General features: G+C 36.7%; 1 protein-coding gene across 7 annotated transcripts in view; it reads right to left on the bottom strand.

The window, feature by feature from the left end:
* Positions 1-12,962, bottom strand: part of LOC138318978 (pleckstrin homology domain-containing family H member 1-like) — a 177,249-nt gene that overhangs the window by 84,508 nt on the left and 79,779 nt on the right. For 6 of the 7 annotated variants that reach the window (XM_069261837.1, XM_069261834.1, XM_069261841.1 and 3 more), the window contains 5 exons: positions 8,367-8,504; positions 5,930-6,013; positions 3,790-3,918; positions 2,462-3,637; positions 2,164-2,227 (listed from right to left, as the gene is read on the bottom strand). In XM_069261837.1, the coding sequence (XP_069117938.1) occupies positions 2,164-2,227; positions 2,462-3,637; positions 3,790-3,918; positions 5,930-6,013; positions 8,367-8,504 (1,591 nt within the window). Of the gene's footprint in view, positions 1-2,163; positions 2,228-2,461; positions 3,638-3,789; positions 3,919-5,929; positions 6,014-8,366; positions 8,505-11,510; positions 12,175-12,962 lie in introns of those variants that run through there. The other variant, XM_069261840.1, reaches the window with a different exon arrangement.

Genomic DNA, 12,962 nt, shown 5'->3' with positions numbered 1-12,962 from the left:
CTTGTATCCGTAGTTACATGTACTGGAGGTCCGCATGACCTTGTACCTGTAGTTACATGTACTGGGAGTTGGTGTGATCTTGTACCTGTAGTTACATGTACTGGAGGTCAGTGTGACCTTGTATCTGTAGTTACATGTACTGGGGGTCAGTGTGACCTTGTATCTGTAGTTACATGTCCTGGGGTTAGTGTGACCTTGTACTTGTAGTTACATGTACTGGAGGTCAGTGTGACCTTGTACCTGTAGTTACATGTACTGGAGGTCAGTGTGACCTTGTACCTGTAGTTACATGTACTGGGAGTTGGTGTGACCTTGTACCTGTAGTTACATGTACTGGAGGTCCGCATGACCTTGTATCTGTAGTTACATTTACTGGAGGTCCGCATGACCTTGTATCTGTAGTTACATGTACTGGAGGTTAGTGTGACCTTGTACCTGTAGTAACATGTACTGGAGGTCCGCATGACCTTGTATCTGTAGTTACATGTATTGGATGTCAGTGTGACCTTGTATCTGTAGTTACATGTATTGGATGTCAGTGTGATTTTGTACTTGTAGTTATATGTACTGGGAATTGGTGTGACCTTGTACCTGTAGTTACATGTACTGAGGGTCAGTGTAACCTTGCAATTGTAGTTACATGTACTGGGGGTCAGTGAAACCTTGTACCTGTAGTTACATGTACTGGGGGTCAGTCCGCTAACCTTGTATCTGTAGTTACATGTACTGGGGGTTGGTGTGATGTTGTACCTGTAGTTACATGTACTGGGGGTCAGTGTGACCTTGTACCTGTAGTTACATGTACTGGGGGTTAGTGTGACCTTGTACCTGTAGTTACATGTACTGGGGGTTAGTGTGACCTTGTACCTGTAGTTACATGTACTGGGGGTTGGTGTGACCTTGTACCTGTAGTTACATGTACTGGGGGTTGGTGTGATGTTGTACCTGTAGTTACATGTACTGGGGGTCAGTGTGACCTTGTACCTGTAGTTACATGTACTGGAGGTCAGTGTGACCTTGTACCTGTAGTTACATGTACTGGGGGTTGGTGTGACCTTGTACCTGTAGTTACATGTACTGGGGGTTGGTGTGATGTTGTACCTGTAGTTACATGTACTGGGTGTCAGTGTGACCTTGTACCTGTAGTTACATGTACTGGGTGTCAGTGTTACCTTGTACCTATAGTTACATGTACTGGGGGTTAGTGTGACCTTGTACCTGTAGTTACATGTACTGGGGGTTGGTGTGACCTTGTACCTGTAGTTACATGAACTGGGGGTTGGTGTGATGTTGTACCTGTAGTTATATGTACCATGGGTCAGTGTGACATTGTACTTGTAGTTACATGTCCTGGGGATAGTGTGACCTTGTACCTGTAGTTACATGTACTGGGGGTCAGTGTGACATTGTACTTATAGTTACATGTACTGGGGGTTGGTGTGATGTTGTACCTGTAGTTGTATTGAATGTTGGTATGGACTTTTATAGTATAAAGTTTCAGTATCAACACATGACATTGCAAGTTTACATTAAATCCCTGAATTTACTTCCAATGAATATAAGGTATTAAATGTTTTTGTGATTTTCTCTTGGATGGACCTTCTAAGCTGTCAGATGATATTTCAAATAAGTTTTGTGAACATATTCGCAGTTATTATTAAAGCAACAAAACCTTGGTGTCATATGGCATATATATTGGCCTTAACCTCTGAAATATCATAGTAGTATCATACACAAGGATTAGGTATTTATATAGTATGAATATGTTTTCTGACTTTATACTGAAATACACATTACAGTGTGTACAGGGAATAGTGTGTATTGTATAACTGTCAGCTGTAGCTTGTAAAAACTATTGATAAATCATCTTTTTTTGTTGGAGATGATTCAGATGCACTTTCATTTCACCATTCATCTCCGTCGTAGAGTCATATTTAGATATAGCTATTACTTAAAGCTTGGTGATGTCTACAAAGCAGAAGAAATATTAGTAAAGTGTTTTTTCTTTTACTTTATGTGAAACCAAGCTTCCTTTTTAAAGTTATGATATATTCAGTGTAATTTAACATAAACCAAGCTTTCTTTTTAAAGTTATGATAAATCCAGTGTAATTTAATATTATCGTTCAGCAGAGTTATATATATATATTCCTCGTATCATTACCTAAAGCATGTTGGTCTGTGGGTTGTTGTCGGGACTTCTTGGGAACTGCATAGCTTCGTTTTTCCTGAGATAATACAGAATCCATTAATTTAAAGTTCAACACATATTTAAGATTTTTTCAAGAATTCAACATTACCGCATTTCTGCCTGAACACTTTTACTCAGTATGATGATATAATGCAGTTCTTTAGAAATATCAATACCAAACAGTGCTATAATCCAGGGTCCAACACAATAGATGAATATGAATCAATTAAATAGAGTAACATGATACAAGATTAATGACCAGAGTACCTACCCAATGTGTGTGAGCAGCAGCCCGTCTTGTTGTCATGGGTGATGACCTATTTTTGCACATCTCCCTGCCGATCACCTGAGGTTCTAACACTGGAGGAGGGGGACCAAACTGTCCCCGCCCTCTTTGTGTTTCTTGAGCCAGAAAGAACTGTGGTCCCTCCTTAGGGGCTAGAAGTTGGAGAGGCGGTGGTTTGTCGCGCTCCTTCCTCACCCGCGGGAATGTGGCAATGGCAGAGACATTGGATGTGTGATGATGTCCAAACACACCAGTCATAGAGGGAGACGCTTGAGGGAGGAGAGGAGTTAATGGGGTCAGAGGGGTCATCATCGTACTAGGGGTCAAGGTTATAGGGGTCACATCCTCTACAATGATCTTCTCCTCCTCCTCCTCCTCCTCTACATCCTCATCCTCCAAACGCAGTGTGTCGTCCTCCTCGTCTCTATTCATATCACCGTTCTGTAGATTCCTGAGACGCGACAACACTTCCTCACTCCCTGTACTAGAACTTACCAATGAATCAAAGATATGTGGGTCATGGAATTGTTTTCTTTCTATTTTGATTTGTGGAGGTAGAGTTTTTTTAGGTTCATAAGTACTTTCATGATTCTGATCAACCTCTTGGTACAGAGGGTCATGTTCTATGTCGGCCATACTATCATCACTATTATTATCAGACAGATTCTCCGTCAGACCGTCTGGACTACTATCAGGAGAGTCGGAGGGAGGGCTGATACTGGCATCTGTCCTGTCCTCCATAAGTTCTTGTTCCATTTTGAAAGCTTCGAGTATAGAAGGCGAAGGTCGTCTGGGAATTTCCGGCGGAAGGACACCAGGGGAGGCTGATCGTGAACTATACCCTGATCCGGGTTGGGAAGTGCTCTCAAATTCCACGGTGGGTCTCGAACTGTATGTCCGAGAAAAAGGTTGTAAGTTTACAACTTCTGAGACAGTTTCAGACCACCCTGTACCTGAGAATGGACGGATGATGCCCACAACTTCGGACATTGGACGAGAGCCAAAGTTGTGAGATGCTGGCCTTGAACTTACTTCACTGACTGGCCTTGACCCTAACAGACCTGAGAGGTTGGTCATCTCGGAGGCTGTCCTTGACCCCATGTTCTGTGACTCAGGTCGTGATTCCTCCACTACTGATGAAGTTGGTCTTGAGAAGGAATCCTGTAATGGAATTATAATTCAACTGTTAAACTTAAGTATGTTATCACTTACTTTTAAGTAAGAGGACACAATGCCCCAGACAAAAATAGTGTCTGATGTTATTATTACTGTATCATTACAACACACAGGTGTGCATTTAATAGAATCAATACCTGGCCACTCAGTCGGTAGATTTCTTTAGCTGCAAAGGCAGGAAGGGCCTGTAGTCGCTCACGAAGGATCTCCACTTGATCTTGTAACATCTCATTCTCTGTCTGGAGCGCCTGGTTCTGTTGTTCCAACTGTATACAAACCAAGCAATCAAATATAAACTTACTTAACAGAGTTACAATACAATAGTTATAAAACTAACTACAAGGCACAAATATCTCCATGTACCTTCCTAAATCATAGCCGAACATCCAAGGACAGGACAGACTGGATAACACAAATTGTCCTCGAGGCAGAGACAAGAATTTTATTTCATTTTTTATCACAATTAATGGTTACATCATCAAGAACAATGTCTTATTTATAATATCTTTACACAATTAGTACCATCGGTGACAATTTAAACTTTACAGTTGAGGGAGGACTTGTGTATTAGCTGGGTTTACCAATCATTGGTAGAGAGGGGAGGTAATCAGGGTGTGATAATGATCTGGTGTACACAGAGGTGATACCAGTATACCCTACCCAACATTATAATGTAACTCTATATACTCCATACAGGGTGATAATTTGGGGTTGTTGGGTAAAACCCCTTTAATGCTACTAAATGACTTTTATAACAATTTATCAATGCTAAAATCAATCAATACATCATCCATTGAAGTTAGACAAATAATGACTTTGCAGTTTCTAAGTAAGGATGATATCAAAAAATGTTTTGGGGTGTAAAGAATCACTACCCAGGGTTTAAAACAGCACAGACAATCTGTAAATCTGGATCTATCATCTTATAGCCTTAAATCAAAAGGATTCAAGATGTACATTAAACTTATTAATATATTACATCAATAACTATGATATAACTTTTTATATAAGTTTTATAGCCCTACCACAAAGGATAATGTTATTAAGGTTTATTGGAATTCAAGCTACTATTCTTTATATGAGTAATAAAATTAGATTTTTTATTGTTGCTATAGTAACATGAATCATTTGATCCTCAGAAAGGCTAAGTAAGTATATGCTGTAGTAAATCTAACAAAATTTGACCTACTTGGCCATCTTTTTATACTGCATGTATTGTTTAATCTAATAAAATCTTGTACATTGTGATTTCTCAAAAAGGCCACTAAATAAGTGAAATATTAATCTTTTTTTAAAAATAATATGTAAAAACAAGTTCAAAAAAAGAAAAACAGGAAGCATTTTCTCCAACATCAGAATACATGTACTGAGTCCTTTCAAAACATATATTTTATGAACAATTTTTGTCAATAAAACAGGAAATGTTTCCAAGTCCTACAAAAAATTTAAGAGTAAGCCAGATTTCAATATGGAAATAAAAAGCTGAGTTAACACTTAAAGGTTAAACTGTGTCTATAAGTTAAAGACATGATCCCCACCTGGATTTGTGGGCCTATCATCTAGTCTAGACAATACTCTAAAATCAATGTAGCTGTGTCGGCACGCTAAAACAGCTGATTCATCAAATTTCATTTCAATGTGTGGAAGTGGCAAATTTTCTTGTTTAATAAAACTTTTTAATGTTTAAGTAAACAATTTAAAACTTCAGTCAAAGTTAACAGATAGCTTTTGTTTTTCTAATGTGATAATATCAAACTCTACAATAAAGCCAGACAGAAATCAGAGGACTTGTGCGAGGGTCAGAATTCCAGTATACTTCTTACTACAAAGTGTTGCCTTAGATTACATACTGTCTGTGACATAAGAAACGTGCCATCCCACAACATTCTATACATTGTTTTCCCTTTCTAAGTGATTCCATCTCTTTTGTCACTACACTTTGGTAAAGAGCTTTGATCAAGCTTTTATCATTTATCACCACACCTTATACATACCAGATCTAATGACACACTTGTAATTCAACAGAGCAAATTAAAAATTAATCCTATTTTTACTATCTAAAATAAGTGACAATGGCAATCAAATTATAATTTACCATCAATTAGTCCCACCAATCAGTGATTATGGATGTCAATTTTTACGTGATTTTAGTAACGTTACAATCCCCCAAGGTGGGACTATAATCACCGTAACTTGTCCTTTACACATGTCGTTTTGATATTTTGACATATTGCACACCTACATCTTGTCAGTATAAGACAGTATTTGTATACATACCTGAGATAATTTGTTAGTGACCCAGTCTTTAATTTTTCCGGCTTTACTCTCAACTTGTTTAGCATCTTGTTGTCGCTGCCTTTTCTGAAATGATAAGTTGGAATTGTAGGTCCATTCCAGTCAAGATACATTTCTAGAATCCTGAATTTACAACCTTACAAATTCATTACTGTCTAGATTCATGCAAGTTTAAATGTATTCAAATGTCAATAGAACCAAAAAAAAAAAAAAAAAAGACAGCCATTTCATTTTTCTATTGGAAACTTCTACCAGAGGGATCTTGGCGCCCACCAAAGAATGATCTATGTCTGATAATGGAAAGAGGGATCTTTTCTCTGCTTTTCAAACTTGTGCAAACATACTACATATAAAATTTGAGACAGATCACTTCAGTACTTTCTGAGAAACAGCAGTAATAAACTTCAACTATCAAAATCCAAGATGGCTCCTTGGCGGCCTTTTGTTGATCGATCGGTCCCAAATCAAAATATGCACAACTAGGGCCCTAGGGGAACCTATATATGAAATTTGTGACAGATTCATTCAATACCTTCTGAGAAATAGCGAAAACAATCTTTAACTATCAAAATCCAAGATGGCAGCCTGGCGGCCATTTTGTTGACCGATCGATCCAAAAACGCATTATACACAACTAGAGCCCTAGGGGAACCTACATATGAAATTTGAGAAAGATCCCTTCAGTACTTTGTGAGAAATAGCGATAACAATCTTTAACTATCAAAATCCAAGATGGCTGCCTGACCGCCATTTTGTTGACCGATCGATCCAAAAACGCAATATGCACAGCTAAAGCCCTAGGGGAACCTACATATGAAATTTGAGAAAGATCCCTTCAGTACTTTGTGAGATATAGTGATTACAATCTTTAAGTATCAAAATCCAAGTAGCTGCCTGGCGGCCATCTTGTTTACCGATTGGTCCCAAAATGCAATATGCACAATAAGGGCCCTAGGGGAACCTACATATGAAATGTGAGACAGATCCCTTCAGTACTTTCTGGGAAATAGCGATAACAAGAATTGTAAACGGACGGACGGACAGACGGACGGACGGACGGACGATGGACCACGGACAAAAAGCGATTTGAATAGCCCACCATCTGATGATGGTGGGCTAAAAATACAAGAATAATGATGAGGACTATTTAATACTATCATGCATTAATTGCTATTATAGTGAAGTGAGATATACGAAAGAAACACATTCTAATTGTGAAATACTGTTGATATGGTGAAAGATATTGGAGTCTTTCTTGTACAACAAATAAATTTCCAATTTAAATCCTGAGAAATTGTGGTAAAGTGTTTAATTAAACTTGTAATGAGTGTCAGGTATATCAGGTGCATACAGGTCGTAACTGTACATCTACCTGTACATCAGGTATAAGTCTCACACGTCTGTAGGTCAGTGTGTACTGACTTCAATCAATTCTCTCCTGTTTTAAGTGATTTCAGACACACCATAATTGTTTAATGACGACAGACTGAGACTTACAGAAGAAGATATTGAGGGTAGAAACCCGAGCTACACTTGTTTGCTGTTCTACTGGGTGGCAGAACATATCCATAACAAGCAGTTATGATTATAAACAAAGATAATATCAGATCTGTCCCTCTGCACCTGTGTGACATGCCACTTCAGCTATATCCTTTTACACCTGTACAAATACTCCATTTCTAGCTTTTAAAATATGCATTTTAAAGAAATATTTTTTTTTTACTTATTATGCTTCTTGAGTTATCTTTATTCTGAAGATTTCAGTTAAACCTGTGCCTTCTCATGTTACATCACCAAGGAATTTCTAATAATGTTGTGGAAATATTAAATTTTAATTTGATTCAATATGTATAGTTTGTTGATCTACAAACATGGCAATATGTCCATTAAGATCTTCATGGTCATTTACCGATAAGCTTACATCTGAAAAGCTTACATCTGCGGCAAAGTAGCTATAGTGTGTTAGTCAATCATTCTAGATCTAGCCAATCATATTCATGGTTATAAATTCTGAACCCCCATGGTCAGTGCTTTATCCTCAGGGTACTCTGGCTTTTCTGCATCACCTTATCCTAATTTAACCGTAATGACCATAGCTGTATAAGTAGGCCATACAACACAAACCAACCCTATGACCAAATGCACTATTTCCCATTACAGTGTAACTCTCTTTGTTATCTTCAACAAAGCCACTGTCAAAGAAACTGCAAACAAACAATTGCACTTAGAATAGAACTGAATCTCAGAATGATTAACTTAGCAGAGAAACATCAAGGTCTATATAAAAGACTGTTATCCTCATTAGAAGTCATCCATTGTATAACACAGGCATTTGACAGTATTAAAACCCCATCAGTTCTAGCTGAATCTAACCAAGTGTTAAATCAATTGTCAAACATGCCTGTGATTCCATACAGACCTGTTCATCTAATTGTTCTTGCAAGGATTTGATGATTCTATTTTTCTCATGACATTCCCTTTGAAGGTCGTGCACTCTGGTCTCAAGGTCGCGGGGCTGCCAGTGAATAGCTGCAAGTTGCTGCTCCATCAAGCGAAGCTAAAACAGACAAAAAGAGACAATTAGGTTCGTTGGAGATAAAATACCTTTAATTATCTTATTGCATGAATATGCTGCTCATGTTTGGGTTAAGAAGAGTTTTAATTCTACTGTGAAAGCTGGTTTTAAAACAAGAAATATCTAATAGACTGAAAAGTCCTTGCCTCCTTATTATCTGCAGCTGGATGGGAAAGATGAGATAATAATGGAAAGATGTGATGCAATGAAACTCTGTGACATTATAAGGACATAGAGGATGCACATGTGGAACACAATTGTGTTTATACAGGGGTATAAACAGGCTGAGATTCATACAGCATTTGTCCATGACTTGACGTACTATCAACTCTAATTCAAGGGCTATATGACATACTATCAACTCTAATTAAAATTAATTAAAGCTATATGACATACTATCAACTCTAATTAAAATTAATTAAAGCTATATGACATACTATCAACTCTAATTAAAATTAATTAAAGCTATATGACATACTATCAACCCTGATTAAAATTAATTAAAGCTATATGACATACTATCAACTCTAATTAAAATTAATTAAAGCTATATGACATACTATCAACTCTAATTAAAATTAATTAAAGCTATATGACATACTATCAACTCTAATTAAAATTAATTAAAGGGCTATAACTATATCATAAAGAACAAAAAATCTTGATCTTCATACAACATAGTTATGGATATTTCAAGATGACCTAGCTTTATATAACTTGTTGGTAAGCAGGTGAGATATCCATCTCAGACTGAAATATACCGTTGAATGTACTAGCTGTAACAAAGTCACTCCCAGAGACTAGCAGTTTATAAAGTTCTCTCACTAATTCCAGAGTATCTGATCATTTGCACACAAGACATATTCCACTCCAAGCCTTTAATTGCATTATGCTGAATCAGACTCTGCAGTATCATGATCAAGTGAAATTGTAGCATGGAAACAGACACAAAGCTCTCTGTATGGGGTACACAAAATACTGCAAAAATTCAGGTTTACAACAATGCAACATAGTGATATCAATCAATTATTGCTCGCTTTTTCAGGGCAGTTTGTGGTATTGTTTGTGTTTGTGGAGGCATGTGACAGAGCTGGTACCAGGTATCTATGTATTGATAGGAAGTCTGTGGTTTTTCCATCCATGTAGTCTATAAAACTTACTGTCATAAGTATTAATGATTAACAGACTTAGCCAGACACACAAGGACATAACACACCATCATACAAACTTTTATTATATTTTTATCCTTGAAACTGTCAAAACCTACAATACACAAAATTTATATTTTACACAACTGAAATCTACACTTCATTATGTTTGAATACATAATTGATTTTGTGCTTAACTTCAGCCAGATCTACAAACATTACCAGATTACATAACGACATGTAAATAGCCGTGAAGTGTTGATCTTCATTAGAGTCTAGGTTTTTAGTTCAGCGAGATTTATGGAGGATTATGTAATGTCTAAACCAGACGAATGTATACAGGAAGGCACCATTATATTAGTGCGACCAGGATGCACTATAATCGGAGTATATTGTTGCGGACACTCTTCATTTACACAATAAATATCTTTAACCATCTCAAATTTAAAATTTTAATCCATCTTTAGCCATCTCAAATTTAAAATTTTAATCCAAGTTAGAACACACTGGTAAAATGGAGACTGTTTTTTAAACATGCATGCACCGATTTGTGATCTTCAATCTCAATATAAACGTTAGAGATTGTGTGCATAAAGTATCTCAGAAACACAATTGACGAAGGATTATACAAGACGTTAATATATAGATATATAGATTGCATGTGATATCCACATTGGAAACATGCACAAGAACGGCAAAACTGCATTTCCTACATATATACAAGCATTTGACTGTCACTTAACGGTAGTTTTTAAAGTCACATGTGTATACCGTATGCATCACATACACTTTTACACAATGAGCACATGTTTTTTACATAACACTTATAAAATGTACATATGGATACAGGTTAATACTATATTGCATAATTTCTATTGTTACCTAAAGATCTATGCATAAAAATATTCTAAAATAAAACAGAACGTGCATAAATGTATATATATAAGGAATTAAAATGAAAACTTTATGCCTCAAAATGTGCACCAGTTACAAATCAGAATAATGCGTATGTTACATTTGTCATCTCAATATAATATCATATGCACATATACTGTTATCCATGTAGATTTATACCTATATTATACAGTATACTAATTACAGATTCGCAATACATGTGTGTCATCACTATATAGCAGGCTTACAGTCAGATCAATATAAACCATAAACTTCCAACAACACTCGGCTAACATAATTCAACTTATTTATAATGTATTTCTACATCACATAAACCACAGAAAGGTCCCAAACAGCTGTCAGCATTGTTAGTTTGACTGCCCTGTTCACAAATACAACCATTCTTTAACAAGCTAACAATTCATCATTCTAGACTATATAAAATCTATTAATTACACAAATAATATATAAATATTCAATATGTTGTAGACACAGCCTATAGCATCAATAGCCATTAACTTTCTATATTTCTGAGCTTTACATTCTCCCCTTTGTCATATGTGTCCTGATCAGGCCACTGGAATACACAAAATCACTATGATAATTCCACTGGAATACACAAAATCACTATGATAATTCTCAGGGGTATAATTGGTACATCATTAATTGATAAATTTGATAATCAATTGAAGATTTTTTCAGCAATATTTTCATAATTAGTATAAATATATAATTATTTGTGATCAGTAGGACCGGTGTGACAGAACAGAGTACCTGATATCAGACAAGTCTTTAATTAAACATGGAACAAAGAGCACCTGGTGTTATATACACCCAGTATAACATACAGATACACAAGTACAGGGCATATAGACCTAAGATCAATGCTATCATGTCTTCTGCTCCATAAAACTAGTGATCTAGAGAGATTTTAGATTTTATTTACCTTGTTGATTCTGAATAAGAATGCCTGCTGAGTGTTGTAGGCAAACATCGCCTGTGAGGAGGTGGAGGAGGGGACAGAGGATGGCATGTCAGATCGATGACCAGGTGTTACACACAGGTACACACAGCCTAGTATATATCTCCCATTATCTAGCTCCCTACAGCACTGGTCAGCAGACGTTGTACCTCCCACCACGGGAGTGCGAAGTTTTAAGGATCCACATCGTTACAGATGTATCTATCAGACTGCACAGCTTATTAATCAGTTGATCCACAAACAGACAAGGAAAAAACACTTCTCCAACATTTACGTCACATCAACCATGAACCGAAGATTGCACTAGTGTACTGTTATATACAATTAGGCCTAATGCATAGTATTTATGGTGTGGAAACGCCAGTGATAGCTGTCCATTGTACTGGGGATATATATACACAAATGAATACAGTTGTGCACATATGGCAATAAATATAGTTGCATGATTTCAAGATAACCGCACATGCATATATGCAATCTGATATTATGTTGGCCAAAAAACTCTCGGAGACTGTTGAACAGAGCGAGAAATCCAGGCAGTCTAATAAACAATGTAGATAGTCTGTGAAACATTAATATCCACAAAATCCTGTAACACCAAAACATCCACTAATTTATCAATGATTTTAAAACTGTCCGTTTCTGTTTTGATAACCAAATCTGTATTGTGTTTGAGATTGAGTCATACTGTCAGAGCACACCTGTCGAACAAATGATTTTCAATTTCTATGAATAACTGATTATAATCAATGCATGACAATGTAACGGTGCATATTGGTCCGTGTCTCAGACAGTCAATAGCCATACCTGTATCAGGTGTCCTTGTTAAATCATAATTACACCTGTACCCAGACGAGCTCGTGTCAATACACCGTGTAATTGCTGCAGCAATAATTAGGCGAGCTGAGAGGCTGATGGGTGCTATTTGATATACAATGGTAAATATTGACTATGACAAATCCCCCACGTAATCCACCACATAAAATAATACTGTGCACAAATAATGTCACAACCAAACAATTAACATCTAAAGGTGATCACCATGCAAGTACTTCCTTACAAGTCACAGGTCAGAGGTCAATCAGCTGAGCTGCAAAATGATGAAAGACGCAGAATAAACATCCCAGGAATTCACTTGAAACTACAGGAAGAAATAGGTAACCTGTTGGATCTGAAGAAAAGGTACACGCTGACCTCAGGTGTATTAATACAATGTCATTATTCTGTAAACATGAATCACAACTTGACATTGCCCTTGTTTCTTCTCTTTGAACTGTTTTAATAAAATAACTTAAACTGAGGTGTCATGGATTGGTCAGGCAGGTGTCCTTACACTTTTTCATTTCTTATAAGATTCAAATCACTGCCAACACAAAATCCAGCACACCATCTCCTGAGAAACACTTTCATTATATG

This window comes from Argopecten irradians, chromosome 3 (genome assembly GCF_041381155.1).
Source record: "Argopecten irradians isolate NY chromosome 3, Ai_NY, whole genome shotgun sequence".
Taxonomy (NCBI): domain Eukaryota; kingdom Metazoa; phylum Mollusca; class Bivalvia; order Pectinida; family Pectinidae; genus Argopecten; species Argopecten irradians.
Note: the sequence above shows the minus strand (reverse complement) of the source record. Positions and strands in the feature narration are given on the sequence as shown.